The 19186-nt window shown below is 43.7% G+C and overlaps 1 protein-coding gene across 8 annotated transcripts in view; it reads right to left on the reverse strand.

The window, feature by feature from the left end:
* Positions 1–19186, reverse strand: part of OPCML (opioid binding protein/cell adhesion molecule like) — a 1073077-nt gene that overhangs the window by 487759 nt on the left and 566132 nt on the right. For 2 of the 8 annotated variants that reach the window (XM_032426136.1, XM_032426137.1), the window contains exon 2: positions 14004–14088. The exons of 4 other annotated variants lie outside the window; for them this stretch is intronic. In XM_032426136.1, coding sequence (XP_032282027.1) covers positions 14004–14088 — 85 coding nt within the window. Of the gene's footprint in view, positions 1–14003; positions 14868–19186 lie in introns of those variants that run through there. 2 more of the 8 variants (XM_032426135.1, XM_032426134.1) reach the window with 2 other exon arrangements.

Genomic DNA, 19186 nt, shown 5'->3' on the forward strand with positions numbered 1-19186 from the left:
AATCAAAATAAAAAATGAAATAAGGAATAGTAAACCAATTTTATAGATATAAAAGAATTATAAGAGAGTACTATAAATAACACTGTATCAACATATTAGATAATCTAAATGAAATGAACATTCTTAGAAACACACAACCTACTATAATGGAATCCTGAAGAAACAGAAATTCGGAACAGATAGATAACTATGAGGAGACTGAATCAGTAATCAAAAATCTCCCAGAAAAGAAAAGCCCAATACCAGATGGATTCACTGGTGAATTCTACCAAGCATTTAAAGAATTAACAATAGTCATCCTCAAACTTTTCCAAAAATTGAAGAGGAGGTAACACTTCCAAACTCATTCTATGAGGCCAGGATTGTCCTAATACCAAAATCAAACAAAAAAGAAAGCTACAGACCATATTTCTTATGGGCATTGATGCAAAAATGCCCAACAATATACTAGGAAACTGAATTCCACAGTATACTGAAAGAGTGTATACCATGACCAAGTGGAATTTGTTCCTGGAATGCAAGAATTGTTCAAGATATAAAATCAATATAATACACCATATTAGCAGAATAAAGGGGAAAGATCATCTCATTGATGCAGAAAAAGTATCTGACAAAATTCAACACTCTTTCATGGTAAAAACTCAACAAACGAAGAACAGAGGAAACTACATAAACATAATAAAGCCCATAAATGAAATGCCCACAGCTAACATCATACTAAATAATAAAAAACTGCATCTTCTCCTCTAATATCAGAAACAAGGCGAGGATACCTGCTTTCATCACTTCTTACAACACAGTACTAGAAGTTCTAGCCAAGAAAAATGTAGGCAAGAAAAATATCTAAAAGTCCTCCAAATTGGAAAGGACGAAGTAAAATTATCTTTGTAGATGACACAATCTTATACATAGGAAATCCCAAAGATTCCACAAAACTTGTTAGAACGAATAAATGAATTCCATAAAATTACAGGATACAACATCAACACATAAAAATTAGTTGTGTTTCTATGCACTAACAAAGAACAATACAAAATTAAAATTAAATAATAATTCCAATTATAATAATATAAAAAAATAAAATACTTAGGAAAAAATTCACCAAGGAGGTGGAAGACATGTACACCAAAAACTTCAAAATGTTTCTGAAATTAAACAAGACAAAAATTGACGGAAAGATATCCTGTGTTTATTGATTAGAGAGCCATAAACATAAAAATAAGTATGATATTTTAAGACGTCATTACTACTTTAAGCTATCTACAAATTCAATGCAATCCCTATTAATACTCCAGTGTGGTGTTGTTTTGTTTTGTTTTGTTTTGTTCTGCAGAAATAGAAAAATCCATCCTATAATACATATGGAATCTCAGGGGATCCCAAATAGCTACAAGAATTTTGAAAAAGAACAAAGTTGAGGTCTCACATTTTCTGATTTCAAAACTTACTACAAAGCTACAGTAATCAAAACAGTGTGGTACTGGCATAATGAAATAGAATAGAAAGCTCAGAAATAAAGCCTTGCATAATGTTCAAATGATTTTCAACAAGAATGTGAAGACCACTCAATGGGGAAAAATAGTCTTTTCAAGAAATGATGGTGAGAAAATAGCATATCCACATGCAAAAAAAAAAAAAATTAATTTGGACTTTAGCTTACACCATATACAAAAATTAACTCAAAATGGACTAAAGACCTAAATGTAAGAGCAAAAACTATGAAACTCCTAAAAGAAAACATACAGGAAAAGCTTCATGATATTGTATTTGGCAGTGATTTCTTGGTTCTGACACCGAAAGTATAAGCAACAAAGGAAAAAGAGAATGCACTACCTCAAAATTAAAAACATTTGTGCGTCACAAGACATTATCAATAAAGTAAAAAGGCAATCTACAGATGGGAGAACATTTGAAAATCGCATATATAATAAAGAATTAATATCCAGAATGTATAAAGAATTCCTACAACACAACAACAAACAGATGAACAACCTGGTTAAAAATGGGCAATCAACTTGAATAGACATCTCTTCAAAGAAGATACGTAAATAGCCAATAAGCACATCAACATCATTAATCCATAGGAAAATGCAAATCAAAGCCATAACAAATAACACTTCATTTATCCGTTAAAATGGATGTTTTCAAAAAAATAGCAAATAAATGTTGGCTAGGATGTAGATAAATTGGAACCTTTATGCACTGCTGGAAAGAATGTAAAATGGCGTAGCCACTATGGAAAATGGTGCAGTGGTTCCTCAAAAATTGAGCAGAATTACCATATCATCCACTTCTGGGTACATACAATTCTACTTCTGGGTATATACTAAAAGAATTGAAAACAAGGACTTGAATAGATATTTATACACCCATGTTCATAGCAGAATTATTCACAATAGCCAAGAGGAGGAAGCAACCCAAGTGTCCATCAACAAATAAATGGATAAACAAAATGTGATATACACATGCAATAGAATATTATTCAGCCTTAAGAAGAAATCCTGACACGTGCTACAACACTGATGAATGTTTAAGACATTATGCTAAGTGAAACAGGCCACAAAATGACAAATACTGCATGATACCACTTACATGAGGTACCCAGAGTAGTCAAATTCATAGAGACAGAAAATGGTATGGTGGTTTCCAGATGCTGCGGGAAGTGGGGGATGGAGAGTTCATGTTTAATGGGTACAGAGCTTCAGTTCGGAAAGGTGATAAAAGTTCTGGAGATGGATGGTGGTGATTGTTGCACACAATGCAAACGTATTAGGTGTCACAGAACTGTATACTTAAAAATAGTTAATGGGCACCTAGGTGGCTCAGTCAGTCAAGTGACTGAATATTGATTTTGGCTCAGGTCATGATCTCAGGGTCATGAGATCGAGCCCCCCATTGGGCTCCGTGCTGGGTATGGAGTCTGCTTAAGATTCTCTTTCTCCTTCTCTCTCTGCCCCTATCCCCACCATCCTGCTCTCGCACACACATGCACTCTGTCTCTCTCTGTCAAAAAAAAGTCAAAAAAGGTAAACTTCATGTTATGTATATGTTACCATAATAATAATAATAAAAAAAGACGCCATTGAGGGTAATAAAAATGTTCTGTACCATTTGGAGTGGTGGTTACATGGGTGAATACGAATGTCCAAGTTTGTTTAAGTGGACACTTTATATGGTTAAGTTTAAGTAAATTCTCTTTCTCTTCTCCCTTCTTCTCCTTGTCTTTTACTTCCTGGTCAGTGGGCCCTTTATCCTCTAACACATTCACTGGGATGTAAGTGTTTAAAGAGGAGAGTCTAGGATTAATTCAACTTTATAATATTCACACTGCCTAGTGTAGTGCTTGGCATATAGTGATTCATAAAAGCTTCTTTCTTAAATTGTTAATTCAGTAACTTTTTTTTTTAATGTAATGCTACTGTTTATTGAGAACTTATTACATGTCAGACTTTAAGTTCTTACTAACTTGATGCCATGTATTCCTCTCCAACAACCCAATGTAGTGGCTACAGAATCCCCTTTTTTTAGTCATGAAATTGAGTCTTAGTCATTTGTCCAACCATAGAGAGCCAACAGTATCAGAGCTGGGATTAGAAATGAGCTTTTTTGACTTTAAAGTCTGTGTTTCTTAACCTCTTGATAGGGGTTATGCTTTACCTTATATTTCACTAAGCATCCACTGACTAGCCAATTGTAAATGGAGTATATAATCAAGAACATGCTGTACATTGGTCCTGCTGCACAGGTATGGCAGGATATGGGCTGCTGAGACATATTCATGGATGTTACAGGGAGACCTTATCACAGAAACAACTGCACTTCACAGCCACTCTAGAAAACAGTATGGAGTTTCCTCAAAAAGTTGAAAATAGAGCTATCATACGATCCACCAATTGCACTACTGGATATTTACCCCAAAGATACAAATGTAGGGACCTGAAGGGGTATGTGCACCCCGATGTTTATAGCAGCAATGTCCACAATAGCCAAACTGTGGAAAGAGCCAAGATGTCCATCGACAGATGAATGGATAAAGAAGATGTGGTATATATATACAATGGAATATTATGCAGCCATCAAAAGGAATGAGATCTTGCCATTTGCAACGACGTAGATGGAACTGGAGGGTATTATGCTGAGCGAAATAAGTCAATCAGAGAAAGACATGTATCATATGACCTCACTGATATGAGGAATTCTTAATCTCAGGAAACAAACTGAGGTTTGCTGGAGTGGTGGGGGGTGGTAGGGATGGGGTGACTGGGTGATAGACATTGGGGAGGGTATGTGCTATGGTGAGCGCTGTGAATTGTGTAAGACTGTTGAATCACAGACCTGTACCTCTGAAACAAATAATACATTATATGTTAAAAAAGAAGAAGAAGAAGAAGATAGCAGGAGGGGAAGAATGTAGGGGGGAAATCGGAGGGGGAGATGAACCATGAGAGACTATGGACTCTGAGAAACAAACTGAGGGTTCTAGAGGGGAGGGGGGTGGGGGGATGGGTTAGCCTGGTGATGGGTATTAAGGAGGGCACGTTCTGCATGGAGCACTGGGTGTTATACGCAAACAATGAATCATGGAACACTACATCAAAAACTAATGATGTAATGTATGGTGATTAACATAACAACAACAACAAAAAAGAAACAACTACACTTCAAATGGCCAAGGAAATGGGTTCATAAATTCCTTCATTCAAAAATGCTTCCTGCAATTTTCGAAGATTACTCACATTGTCATTTCTATCCCCTAAAGTTTGCAGATATATTTCCAGAATGTGACACCATTTCTTTTGTAACCTTGATAAAAAGGGAGGAGGGAGTCTCACCTCCCTTGCAACTGATCAGAATTTCCTGCCAGTGGCTTTAAGAATATTGTGAAATTCGTGAATACAGCAATTATAACAAGCAGGAGGAGACAGGACAAGTTAAATACCAAATATCTAGGGGGAGATCATTATCTCAACTAGGATTCAAATGTCAGAATCTCTGGTTGTAATTTCAGTGACTTCCCAATTACCTCAAAATGGGTGAAAACATCTTCATTAGAAAAGGTAGAAGCGTGTGCAAGTGTGTGTGTGTGTGCGCACACGCACACGTGCCTGTGTGTGTGAGGGTAGAAAGAGAGACCAACGGATAGAAATAAAGGGCAATATTCATCTTTTCAACAAACATGGAGCAACTACTACATGTTAGGTATTGTATTGGACACTGGGGATACAAAGACCAAGAGTGGATATTAATATATTTAACAAAAGACATGTAAGAAGCAATAAAAACAACCATGGGAAGAGGAATATTTTCAGAGATGGCCTAGAAAGCACAGCAAAGTACAAAGGTGAATACCATTATTCCTTTCTCTTTCTTACACAGCGTCTTATAGAAGGTATCTCAATGTGAGCACAGCCACTCCTATAAAACACCTGACTGACTGAATTCTCTGTGTCACAGATGCTGGCTCTGCCTTTTAGCCACCATGGGAAGTTCCAAACAGTGACCAAGAGACCCTATGTTGTGATGGCATCAATCACAACCCATCCCAGCCAAAGTAGACAAACATCTGACACAGCAATCTACATATCTGAGAATAAATGGTTTAATTGCACAGAAGCAAGTGTGACTTGGCCTAGACCTCACACGCTCCCTGCACTGAGGTGATCTCCAAAACGGACATTTGGGTGGCAGGCAAAGGGCCAGCATTTGGAAAGTTCATGAATCCCTAGGCTTCCAGGAGTGGAGTCAAGTGTGGACCTGGTCTGTTGGAGAAGAGGTCCTAGCAAGGCAAGCCGGGACTCTCAATCACCCCCAGCCTAGGGTAGGTCCCACACAGAGTAATAAGACATGGACTAAAAAGTCAATGACAAGAAGGGGACTGATAGCTGGGGGACAGGTGGGAAGCAAGGTTCTGAAAGAGCTGAATCCTAGCAGCCAGTGAGAATCTGAGCACTATGTGGCTCTGTACCTTGACTTAGCATGGGCGCTGGACTGCTGTGTGTCTGGTCCTATGACCTGGATGAAGGGAGGGAGACATTCACACACCAGATATTGTGGGACATGGTAATTCTTGTCTATGACTTTCTTCCTTCTTTGCTCGACTTTTGACTACCAGGTAATCCCACTTCAGGCGATTTTTTTCTTCATACATACACACTTCCCCCTCCTCTTTAGCTCTGTGTCTTCCTTCAACTCTTAGCTGACACCTTGGGAAAATCTCTCTTGTGTTCTCTTCTCTCCATTTTTGTCTTTCATTTCCTTTATCTATATTCCTTTCTTCATCTATATTTATGAAAAAAAAATCCAATCATCAGAGAAGTGGCAATAGTATACATGTACTTGAATCCAATAAAATGAAAGCTATACATCTTAAAATTGAATTTGGCACAAGAGAAACAAGACAAACTCCAAAACTTTTGAACATTCTTTGAAAGAATGTTTCCATATTATCTTCCTCTTGCTATGCCTACTTTTCTTCAGCATTGGCATTCGAGATAAATAGAAAACTATATTCATTTTTCTCTCGCTTTTGTGTAATCACTTCTTCTACAACAACGTGGCTCCCTATTATTCTTTATTGCCAGTGTGTCGCATTTTGGATAATTATGAGTTAAATTATCTTCTGTGGGCTAGCCGGAAAACTTAACAACCACTTAGAATATTCTTTGTTCCTATTATGCAGTGGAAAGTTGGTTAATTGAGATGCCATAAATTTTCAGAACCACTGAAAATGTTTAATATTCAAAACTAATTTTTAAACATTTTATTGATCAGCACTTTTATGGGAAGCCAGGTCAGGTCCTTCAGCATCTCTTTGATTTAAGCAAAATGTGCGGTCTCCAGGGAACAGGCCAAAAGGGGTCACATGATTTCCTCTAGGGTATGAATCAGAGGCAAGGTGAGTACAAAGCTTGTGGTTCTCTTTTTTCACAGCCGAATGGTTTAAACTAAAATACAAATATAAGGACAGGGACGGGGATTATAGAAGGACATATATTTTAGGATTTAAAAAAGTAACTTCCCTTCATTCTATACTTCCATCCAGATCACTCATTTCCTCACAGTTCTCAAGGAAGCACTCTGGCATCGGTGGGCTCTTGTCAAGAATCCCCTGCCCACCTGGTCTTAGTTTGCAGGGTCCGTGGAGATCCTGGCATACTGCGGGAGGTCACGTAGCAGGGGGGTACAGCACGTAGGACAGGTTCAAAGTGAAGAGCACCAGTGATGGGCTTGACAGTACCCTGGACCCTCCTGGTGGCTGTCACATTGTGCACTGTTCACAGCATGCATCATGTCCAGCCCCAGATGACAGAGCAACCTTTACTCGAATGCAGGTGAGGGCAGGTAAGCAGCAGAAAGCAAAGAGGACCGCTAAGGGAGATCAGCTCAGCTACAGCCCTTGATTGCAACGCAGATTTTCCTGACCTTTCGTCAGGTGTAGGTCTGGGGCACGGAAAGGGTGCTTTTGTTTTTTCTGCTGGCAGCACATGAAAGCTTTCTGTGTTCTCTATGCCAGGTCTGGGGAGGGGGGTTTGGGGCGGGGAGGGTCTTATAAAACTGAGAAGAAGAAAACAGTCTTCCTGGACCAAATCCAGACACCTGATAACCACATAACCAAAGGTAAGTGACTTAACTCTTCTAAACCTCAATCTCTGAGGCTGTTAATATTTAGGGATAATAATATTCTGAAAATCACATGACACACTAATTGGCCTGGCCTCTGACACACACTTAATCATGGATAATAGAGTGTGTTTGTTTTAAAAGCTCCCCCGCCTTGCCAATTTTACGAAAGGGTCTATGGTGTGATCCTGTAGGAAGAGTGACATGAGGCTCAAACATGTCCCATCTTTAACCTTCTCTACCAAGGAAATGACACACAGATCGAGGCAGGGTAACTGCTGAGCTGCAGAGACATTACAACTTCAATTTTCACATCTTAAAAAAGATACACCAGGGTTCCAAGAAACTGCAGGAAGGTGTCGTTTACTGGGAGGTGGAAAGGGCTGATAATGTGGCCTCTCCCCCAGTGCCCACCCCATGCCAGCTTTCTCTCCAATTCAACTAGACCCAGAAACAGCAAAAGCATCTTCCTGCAGGGAAAATAATAAACAAACAAACGAATCTGAAACGATCTGGTGCTGTCTTGTCTGGATTAAAAAAAAAAAAAAAACTCAGGCAAGGTTAACTCTTGGTTCCTAAGTTAATAGACAATGCAAATTTCTGCCAGCCCTAAAGATGTCTTGGTCCATAATTCCCTCTTATCTCATGACTGTGAAGACTGCTTCCTGCTAATGAGTAATTTTCAAAGTTCTCCCTTGGGAAGGTCAGCTAAGACCTGTTTGGCTCCTCCTCTTGCTGCATCTCACTGCCGGACCCCCTCAGATCTGTAACGCACATGGGCCAGTACTGCTGTCCTCCCCGGGGCCCTCAGAACCAGCCACAGAGTAAGCACGGTACGCAGGTCAAGGGCACCGCCCCTTTTCAGAAGCTGGGAGGAAAGAACAACAGGGCTACACTGAACCCAAGGGCCAAATTTACTTAAAGGCCAAAAAAAAAAAAAAAAAAGAACATAAAGGTTTATGACAAGAGGTGCTGAGTTTTCCAGAGCAATTCAGAAACGCACAGAGCATATGTCATGAATCCTTTAAAATCTCCTGCCCCTGCCCTGACTTGTGCTTCCTGGAGTATGTGTTGGGGGAGGCAGACATATTCTAACTAATCAATGACGTCAGAGAGGGCTAGCATCCAGGCAGCCCTGCTCCCTCAGCCTGCTGGATCCTGCAGCCTCATCCAGGAGCTGACATACCAACTTCCCAAGTGCAGCCACTGAGCAGCCCGTCTACCCCCTCCTGCCTCCTTGCTCCGTGTATCTCCCTGTGTCTACGCGAGGCAAATCTCCACAGACATAGCCTCACTTCTAAATATATTACTCTGCTGCTGCGAAGAACTTTCCTCTCAGTCCTACTGCCTTGCTCAGTGTCTTGCCCTCAGGGATAGTCGCACCGCTTGCATAGTTTCAGATCAGCTTGTGACCACTGGTGGATTCAACTGTCCCTTCTGGCAAGGGATTTAAGTAGAATCCAAAAGTCCCTCAGGCCTCCAAGATCTCTAACCAACTGCTGTGTCTGAGTGTCCCAGCGTCATATTCCGAAGAGAATGGAACTTTTTAGATATCAGCACTTCGTTGTTGCAGAGGTAATAATACATGATAAGAGATTGAGTCCTGTTAAAAAGGATTAAAGCATTCAACCGATTCTTATTTTTTAATCCTTTGTGTCCATCATGATATCTGTACTCAGTACATAAGACAGGGCTCCTAACCTCCAGGAGCTCCCAGCCTAACTGGACCCATCCCTAAATGCTAGGTCCATGGTGTGCATCTGCTAGAACCGAGATACTTAACAAGTGTCATTGGAACTCAATAATTCTGGGCCTCAAGGAGAAAGCAGGATGCTGAGGGGAAGCGGGAAGAAATCAGCACATTTTAAAGGCGTGTATGGGGTGGGTGTAGAAGGGGGAAAAGGCAGAGCACATAAACCTGGAAAAGACTGAGTATTATGGGTTGTTATTGAGGAATCCCACGCAGGACCAGTGATAACTTGCAGGTATACATTGCTTTGTAGTTAGAATAAGGCCATGTACTTCATCTCAGCTGATGTCACAGACTGAGCAGATACTGCTTCTAGGTGTACACCGTTGGACCGAAGTGCTCAAAACCATGTAGTTAGTGAGTGGTAGAATAAGAATCATATCCAGTTACTCAGGCCCCTGAACCCAGTGCCCTTTCTAGAGCACAGGCAGCCCGTGGGTGGCCAGGTACACGCACGCAGGAGACAGTCAAGGGAAGGTAGGGTCATTGGAGACCCACTTGCTCAGATGTTCCGAGGGCAGGTTCTTGGCTCTGGTTCCACATCAGAAATACCAGAGATTTTTTTGTCTCACAAGCCCACCCCGGTGCCTAACTCCAGAGAATTTTATTTCATTGGTCTGGGAGGCTGGCAGTAGAAGTTTTTTAAAGCGTCCCGGGCAACTGCAGTGTGCAGCCCAGGTCAGCAGCGCCGTGTGAGGGGTCCTTTACGGACACATACTTGCTTCTTTTTATGTCTTCATTTCCCCAGACCAAGAGTGAAGACTCTGCCCTTACCCATGACCTTATTCAGCATAGGCAGCTTAAATACTGCAATGTGCAAAAGTGGCGCACCTGTTTCCAATAACCTAGTGGCTGTTCTGAATTTTCTAATTTTCACAAACAGAGAAGCTGCTGAGGGTGAGTGCAAAATAGAGAAAAATGCCCAGGCAAACAACAGTATGTTGTCCTTGGGAGCTTCACTGCCCCAGTTGCTTGGGCAAAATCCTGCAGCTCAGATTATTCCTTGGCAGTAGTAAACCCTCAAATACTTGGTTCCAAATGGATTAGCTCAGAACTCCAAATGAAAATGTAGGGTCATTTTAGAAAAACAGTTATTAAGCATAATCCCAGATCAGCAAGCCTGGATCAGCAAAACTGATTATCCTGCCATATAAAAAATAAACAAACAAACAAATAAATAAATAAAAACAGTTATGTCGGTGGGAACTTTTCCCACTTAGGGGACCAGTCCCTTAAAGCAACAAGCCATGCCTCCATCCTACCGCAGCCCCTCACAATGTTCATGTACACAGATGACGTGGTTCCACTAAGTAAACCAAATTTAGAGGAGATTGAGGCCCAGGAACAAAACACACTGGGCTATCATCCGCACAACAGAAATGGCTTAATAGGACGCAACTGACCACAGTGAGCATCCTGGGCTCCTTTCCTGACGTGGGCACTGATTCAGACATAGGACTTCTAGATCCTTGTCATATCTAATCTAATGGAAAGGCACAGAACATTTTTAACCCAACAGCAGATAATTGTAATGAAATGATTCTGGCCAAAAGGGCCCATTTGTAATAATGAATTCAAATCAGATTCATAGAAGCTATAATTCAGCCATGGTGAACACCACCTTCATTTCCCATAACATCTCTCTTCCAGGAAGACAAAATTACTCAATATTCAAATAATTATTTTTACTTTTCAAGTAGCCCTGTGAAGTAGTTATGAGGAAGATAATATTGCCTCACTTATATAAAATGAGTTTTATCCACGTTCGAAACTTCAGTGTCGTCTCCCGCACATCCCTTCCTAACGTCCCTCAATGCAATCAAAGACCTATCAAAACCAAACTGATATCTCCAAGGAAAGACATCATCCTTCTCTAAGCCATGCAATTTCTCATTGGAAAATTCAAATGAGGGCCCGGCTTCCTCCACTCCTTTGCTTTTCTACTAGGTCTCTGGCCTCCTTTGTGACTTTAGGCAAGATTTAGAAGCATATGTGAGAGATTTTGATCCAAAGTAACCACATTTGAAAAGACTTTCTGTGGCTCGTGGGCCTGGGAAGCATTCAATGTTTTCAATGCATCCTGCACATTTGATGCATTCTGAACACTAAATTTCCAAACACTGGATTCCCAAGGGAACATCTTTAAGGAGACTGAAGTGTGACCATACTTAGAATCACAGTCTTTTAAAAGCAAAATACAACACGCATAAAACATGATACATTTATCTGAGGTTGAGGCTAAGGATTTCCCGAGACTGGAAGCCAGGACTCTCCCTTGAAGCACTGACAAATAAGTTTTTCATTGACGTGGGCACACAGCTGTTAACCAATAAACCAAAGGTGCACGCAAAACTAGAGAGAGATTGGGACCCCCAGAAAGCTGCAGGAGATTGGGATGTTGTTTTAAGAAACACTGTGACAAGAATGAAATCAAAACCTCAAAAAAATCAGAAATTAATAAGAATTAAATGACAAAGGCAAAAAAGGGTGAAGAGAACGAACTATAGGCAAAAGCATGTAAAATGGAATTACCTGATAAAAACGAAGACTAAAGTAATGAGAGAAGAACACAAGAGGTAAAAACGAGAATATAAAGAGATTAAAATGTGGACAATGTGCTGAATCTCTCTATTCCAGAGCAAATTATACAGAGGAGGAGAGACAAAATCAACACTTTTTAAAAAATAAAAGCATGCAATCAGGTAACAGATAACAGTTATACTCGCGCATCTAAGGGTTTTTTTCCTCCACAAAGCACAAAAAGCAACTATTCAGCTTTTCCCGTTTTTATTCCCATTCCCATTACCAAGCCCAGCTGCTGAACATTTGAATTGAAGATCATGAAACCAGGCCAGCCCCTAATAAAAAAAAAGGCAGAGCAAAGCTGGCCCTCTGCTGGTGGAATCATCTTACTGCATCCTGGAAAGCAGAAAGCTGGAGTTTTTAAGTTTCTGCTTTAACTTCCAGGGTCAGGAACGGGACAAAAGATTTGGAAGGTTCAGCAAGGAGGTTTTATTCGGTGCTGGGCCTCTTCGCCCCCAATACTAGATTAGAAGATAAAGAGAGGTGTGTGGCAGCATCACCAGCCCCTCACACCTGCTAACATTTACCAACATTTCCTCGGTGAACCTGTGTTGTAGCCGGGGTACTACTCCTATATTTGAGCCTACAGCTCTTCGGCCAATGTGCATCCCACAAGTCAATTCTCAGGAGGAGGCTCCGGAAATTTCTCGAGACAATGAAATAGACATATTGCACTCTAGTCTGGGATAGGCTGAGGAGTGCCCATGGGGCTAGAAGGGTTTTCCCTCCTGCAGTCAGGGAGGGGAGTCTGTCCCTAGCATCCCTTTTTCTCTCTTCTACTGGGGCCCCTGAGCACCAGCAGACAGATCTTTGAAACCTGTTCTCTTCTCCAAAAGAAGATGCAGCTAAGAATCTCCCAAAGTGGCAAGAATCCAACCTTAGCCTGGAGCTTGGGAAAGAATAGCCAGTGTCCCGAGAGGCCTTTCTTTCCTTCCCTGGGCGCAGCTTGTTCAGATACAGAGTTCAACCAGAGCAGCCAAAGGAACAGGAAGGAAGCCCCATCCTCAACTGTTCCTTGGAGAAGCCAGGCTTCTTGGCTGCAGAATCTGGGACAGCATGTTTTATTTTCAACATAACCATCAAAGTCATAGACAGGGCAAACGCATTCAGCCTGTGTACACTGTGAGCCAGAGTTAAGCTGGGACGTCCCTGAATCTGTCTCCTAGGACCAGAACTGCCTCATTAAAGGGATAAAAGATGATATCTGCTGAGCTGGTGGAAAGTGGTGGCTGCATTTTTATTAAAGTCTCTGCTGCAGCGGGCCCAGTCCCCAAAGGTTCATATTCCAAGAATCTCCACCCCTCTGCCTGGAGCATGTAAGTGATTCTCTGTAACTCATTAAGGTAAAACAAAAAGCTTTCTATTGTGCTTTTCGCACAGGAGTGATGTCGTTGCATAAAAGCTACATGTTTCCTCTCCTTGGTCCGAGCCTGCAAAGATAAAACTGCCCTCACAATTTATAATAGGGGTCCCAGAAGCACCACACGTGGTTGGCATGGATGGCTGCGTCTTGAGCAGACTCATAAACGGCCATGGCCCAGCACTGGCAATTCCAGAGCCTGACATTTTAGGTAGGTCTCTGGTAGGAGCAAGCCACCCCATCGGGAAGACTACCTTGCCTCATCACGTACGTTCTGGCCTGTGAGAGAGCCACCAAAGCGCTCAGTGATCTTAGGCTAACCCCCAGTACTGCAATTACAGGGCACTCGTGTTCTCATCTTGATGCCAGGGCATCAAGTGAATCTAGCCATGTCCTGGCCTCATGGATACATGGAGTCCCAAGCATGGACCTCCGTGTCCTGCATCAGATCCCTGACCAGAAAAACCAGAGCAAATGACAAACCTGTCCAGGAAAATGGGTGTTAGCAGCCACAGTCTGCAAGTGGGCAACTCTCGGGCCTGAAGAAAGGCCCTTCGCATGCCCTACTCCCCCACCCCAGCCTTCTGCTCTCTCTCTTTCTCTCTCTCTCTCTTGTTGTCTTGCTGGCCCCTACCCACACCCTTAACAAGTCCGAGGGGCTCAGTCCCCCGCTGAAGTACAGCTCCCTACCTGAGGGTGGCGCTCTCCCCCTGCCGGACCGTCACGTTGTCCATGGCTTTGGGGAAGGTGGCATCTCCGCTGCGCACGGGCACTCCTGTGGGTACAAGGAACAGCAGCCTGAGAGACACGACCACGAGGCACTTCCAGGGCAGGAACAGGTACCCACAGACCCCCATCCTCGACAGCCACAACTTCCCAGAACTCCGGCAGCGGCGCGGTCCTTGTCCCCCGCCCCGCACACCAGCGGGTCTCGGGTTGTGGTGTGGGGAGACGGGAAAGGGATGGAGCAAGCCAGAAGCAGAGAGGGGGAAGGAGGAGAAACGAGTCCAGGCTCTCCGGAGTCTAATGATTCTTCCTCAAATCCTGCCTCAGCTTTCCAGCCTAGCAGAACCCGATGCCCCCTCCTGCATCCAAAAAGAGCTTTCTTGACGCTCCCCTGGGGAGGAGGGAGGCAGCCGGGAAGGGAGAGGAAGGAGGAAGGTGCAGGGATGAAGGTCACAGATTGCTCTTTCTCTGCCTCTCTCTTCAAGATGCTACTTTAAGATTCAGTTGGGCACGTTCTGCAGAGGTCTGGCATCAAAAGTTTATAACCCAAAGAAGCAAAGCAAGTGTCTCTGACATAAAGGAGATGTCCTAAAAGGCTGCTGCTTCAAGGAGAGGAGAAAATGTTTTATTAGCTCACACACATGTACAGATGTATTTATAGACCAGCCCGAGTCTCGAATCTGGAACTCAAAGGCGGCAAAAAGTTCCAGCGCGGGGACGCGGCCGTCGCAGCCTGAGGATCCGTCGGTGCCGTGGGCGTCCTCCACCGCAGCCCGGGCGGCGACTGCTGGCCAGCCCGGCCCGCGTCGCCAGCCCGCGGAGCGCCGCCCGGCGCAGGCTGCGGGCGCACGGGGAGCTGGCGGACGGCGCCCCCGCCTCCTCCGGGGACGCGGCACGGGACGCGGGGACGCGCGGACGCCACGCTCAGCGGCCGCCCCCGGCCTCCGCGCCGCCTTCCTCCCGGGAGCAGCCCCGACGCGCGCGGGCCCCGACCGCCGGGGTTGTCATGGCAGCAGCTCCATCACTGACCGCCACTTTCTCCGGGGCCGGCGGCGAGCGAGCGGGCGGACTGCGCGCTCATCCCGGCGGGCGGGCGCGGGGCGCGGGGCGCGGGCGCCCACCTTAACCCCTGCCGCGCCGCGCCCACACGGACTCCGCCGCGGAGCGGGGATGAGGCGGGCGCCGCAGCCTGCTCCACTCTCCCCCTGACACCCGAGCCAGCCGAGAGGATGCCGCGCCCCTCTTGGTGGCTTCCCCTGCAAGAGGCGGGGGGAGGGGAGTGGGGGAAGAGGGAGTTCGGGGCGGGGGTGGAGGGAGCAGCAAATGGAAAAGTGATGCTCGCACCTTGCCCAAGCAGAAGTTGCCAGACCCCGCCCCGGAGAACTGAACATCCTTTCCCCGGAGGTAGCTACACCGGTGTGTGCGCGTTCACCACTGCCGCCGTTTGCCACCCGGCCAAGCTATACAGTCCTATGGCGGGGCTCCCCGGAGCTTTTGCAAAAAGATGAAATATGCTTTCTGCTCAGATGACCCACCTCGGAGCTGCTCATGGCTCTAGACCTGCTCTCTCTCTTTCCCAAACTGGCAAGTCTGAATTTCTTCTTACTGCACAACATACAGAATAGTCCCCAAACTGCTCCATGCTCTAGTATCTTATTGTAAAAAAGAAAGAGATGGGAAAAACACATGGAGAGCCTAAAGAGTGTTAGGGGTGATTTTCAGAAACTTCATCTATGGCTTATGATCACAACATGAATTGGCACCACAGCGGTATTGGGAGGGGACTTGGGGAATAGGGCATCCTTAAAGGCCAGCCTATCAGTTTCTTTGAGGCTTAGATTAATTCCTTTCAGTTCTTAACCAGAGAGCTCAGGCTTTCCTTGGGCCTGTCCTATTGCTTTTCTTCTGTTCCTTCTGGCAGAAGCCACCTCATACCTGCAGAACCATAGCTTATCCCCCTATATCATAATTCAGTGGTTGTTATGTGCATTTTCTTTACTGTATTCTTTCTCAAATCCTTTTGTTAAATTAGGCAGGGCTCTGGACAATGGAATTTAATTCAAAAATAAGCTTTAAATTCTTACTCATTACTTTAGCTGTTTAAGGATACAAAGGCATCCTATCTGCTCTCCATTATGGGGGACTGAGCATTTATATATACTGCCCCATCTTCCCTTGTAAATGGGATTCCACATATGTTTTTAGGTCTAAAGTTTTTAATGAGAGCATCACACCTCAGGAAGAAAGAATACTGGTCACTAGTCATGCTATGTATGCTTTATCTCTTTTAAATAGCGAAAAAAAACGCGTATCAGCTCCTTTCCAGAAAAGGGATATTAATAAAGACAGGCGTTGGGCAGAACACTCATCCTGAGCTCTTGGGCTACAAGGGTGGGAGAGAAAAGATGCCCGGAAGAGAGGCTCAGGCCTCAGAGAACAGCCAAACTACTTACTTTGGAACCACCTGCCAGTTTTAATGACACACATCTTTCCTGGAGATTTGAGTGTACCTGGGTTTTCTGTATACACATTGTACCTAATCCTCTAAACTCGGAGATGCTCTTATCCATTATCACCAGACTGGAAAGGCTTTCTTTAGTGCTTTAACCTGAGTGAAGCTGAGAATGTGAAGCTGTGCTTATTATTTTCTTCAGTTACAGAGTTTTTGTCTTGAACACTGGGGGATGATGGTATGGGGTTAGGTCAGTCTGCCGTAGGAGTGACACAGCTCTTGCCACTTGGTTGTAGTGGGCTCAGGTGACATTCCCTTGTCATGCACCTGTCAGTCCAGTCCTAGTGCTCCTCAGGAGATGCAAATGGAGCAGCTGCTAAATGCTAACTCAGTCTATGAAGGATTGCTTGAAATGGGACAAGTTATTGGGGAAGAAGTCCAGCTGGGAAAAGAACAGAAGGAACAAGAAAAGAAGAGAAGCAGAGGTAGGTTGAAGCAAGACATTATGTACTCTTAATATTATGTAAGAAATCTTTCTTTTTTCTGGGCTGGCTCCCTCCAGCTATAGGTACCTGGAGTCCTAGAGAACAGGGCCTATTGTGTCTATTTTCTTCTAGTAAGCTGGCTTCCTAGTTCAATATTTGTGGGTGAATAAATCACTGAACTCAAGGGCTAGTGAATCAGAGAAATAACTACAGAGGTCTAATCTTTATGTTAATCTTTGCCAGTCAACAGTTTTGTGGGGGAGATTTCATTCATGTGTAAGGCATTGCTAGGGACCCGTATTCCATTTATAGAATAGAAAACCAAATGAATTTGGAATGGGAAAGAGAATAGGATGTGAGGTTCACAATGAGCAAGGACTAAAGTGGTTTATATTGGGGGTTTTCTAAGGAATATTTGGTTGAGTACCATGATGGGGAGTTAAACCCCTCTTGGATGTATATCTGCATATATGAAGACGAATATCTGAGGACAAAGTAAGAGTACTGACGAGGAATGTTGGTTCTGAAGTTGGACTGTCTCTTCGGAGACTGACTTCTCAACCCTTCAGCTATGTGACTGGTGCCTAACGATACCTATCTCATGGGGCCTGGGGGGTGTCTTGAGATGTCCCCAAGATTTTGTTTTGAGGTCTGGTATGTTAACAGACATAGAGACAGCTTCCTTGAAAGAAGAGTTTATTACTTACCATTCCCAGAGGAGAGGGCATACCATGCCCTGCAGAGCCATGCGGGGAAACATGGGGGGGTGCAATGTCAAGAAGGAGAGGAAGCAAGGGGAAAGCAAAGACCCAGAGCCTTGGTTGCAGCATCTACGAGAAGGAATGGGTAAAGCTGGGTAGGCAAACTAGAGCAAGCTTAGAATCAGATTGTTTGAGTAATTCTGGCAGGCCCTGGGCTACAGTGGTAGTCTCTAGTGTTCCTGGGGTGAGTTAGAGCAGAGGAAATAGCTTGGTAAGTGACAGTTGGATAAAGAAGGCAGTTGGGGATGTGGGCTCTTACTTGATTGGTTTGCCTGCAAAAGGCATGCCGAAGACAAGCTGCTTGCTAGCTCTAGGAATTAGCTAACCCTGGGAGGGGCAGTCTCTCCAGAATTAGCAAGCCTCCCAGATGTCAAAGCATCATAAAATACAGAAAAATTTTAAAGCATGATTAATACAGGGTGACAATTAATGAGGCGATGTGTTACACTTTGCACATTGGAAGCATTTCATAATCATAAATTAGGATTATATAACACAACTCCCACTTCCCTGTGATAACAACTTGTGAATGTAGAAAGACATGAGTGAAAGATTGTAAATGCCCCATGTCCAAACTAGAGCTTTGATTCAGATCTACAGACATCTTGATATTCAGGTGATTTATAATAGAAAAGACAGAGGTGGATCCAGGGCAGGGCAATAACTTCGGAAAACTTAAAACAGGGAGGTGACATGAACTGATGGAGAATGGTTTGCAAGGGTAGAGATTGCAGGGAGATTTTCAAGAGTGGAACAGGAAAGAAATGATGGCAGAAGCAATGACGACAGAGAAAAATAGAAACGTAAGGGGTGTATCTTGGATGTACAGAGTTTAGGACTTTCTGAGAGTTTGGATGTTGGGATTGAGGAAGATCAAGGGACTGAGGATGACTCCTAAGTTTTGGTTGGTAACTGGGTGGTGCAATTTCCTGTGGCGGTGATGTCTCCAGAAGGAATAGATTTTGAGAGGCAGAGGTTGAAAGAGTGAGTAAAAAGCTCCATAAGACCGCCAGATGGAGATATTAGGTTGGCAGTGGGAGAAAGGAGTCTGAAGCTTACCCTACAGGACTAAGGACAACACTAGCATCTCACCAAAACCTGCTTCCAAGCTTATGCTAAAAACAGAAGGTGGTAAAATTCTTTCCAGGTGGGAGGCATGTTATCCATGGAACCCTCATCTCAGATCTAGACCCCCCGTCTTTGTTTGTACATTAGAAATAGTCCCCCTTATCTTAAGCTTCAGAACCTAAAGTGATTCCACTGATTTCAATTTGTCTCTTAGTAGATTTCCCCTGCTCAGCCACATCTCAGCTTTTGAGAGTAGATTCTAGGATTGATTTAGAATAAGGCCATGAAGTTATCAGTACATTTTTGAAAAAAAAAAAAAAAAGTACTGCTCACTTACCCTTAATAAGAGTCCAGTGATCCAGGTTTAAGTCATGCATCTAC

The sequence above is a fragment of the Phoca vitulina genome, unplaced genomic scaffold (assembly GCF_004348235.1).
Source record: "Phoca vitulina isolate PV1807 unplaced genomic scaffold, GSC_HSeal_1.0 scaffold34, whole genome shotgun sequence".
Classification (NCBI taxonomy): Eukaryota; Metazoa; Chordata; class Mammalia; order Carnivora; family Phocidae; genus Phoca; species Phoca vitulina.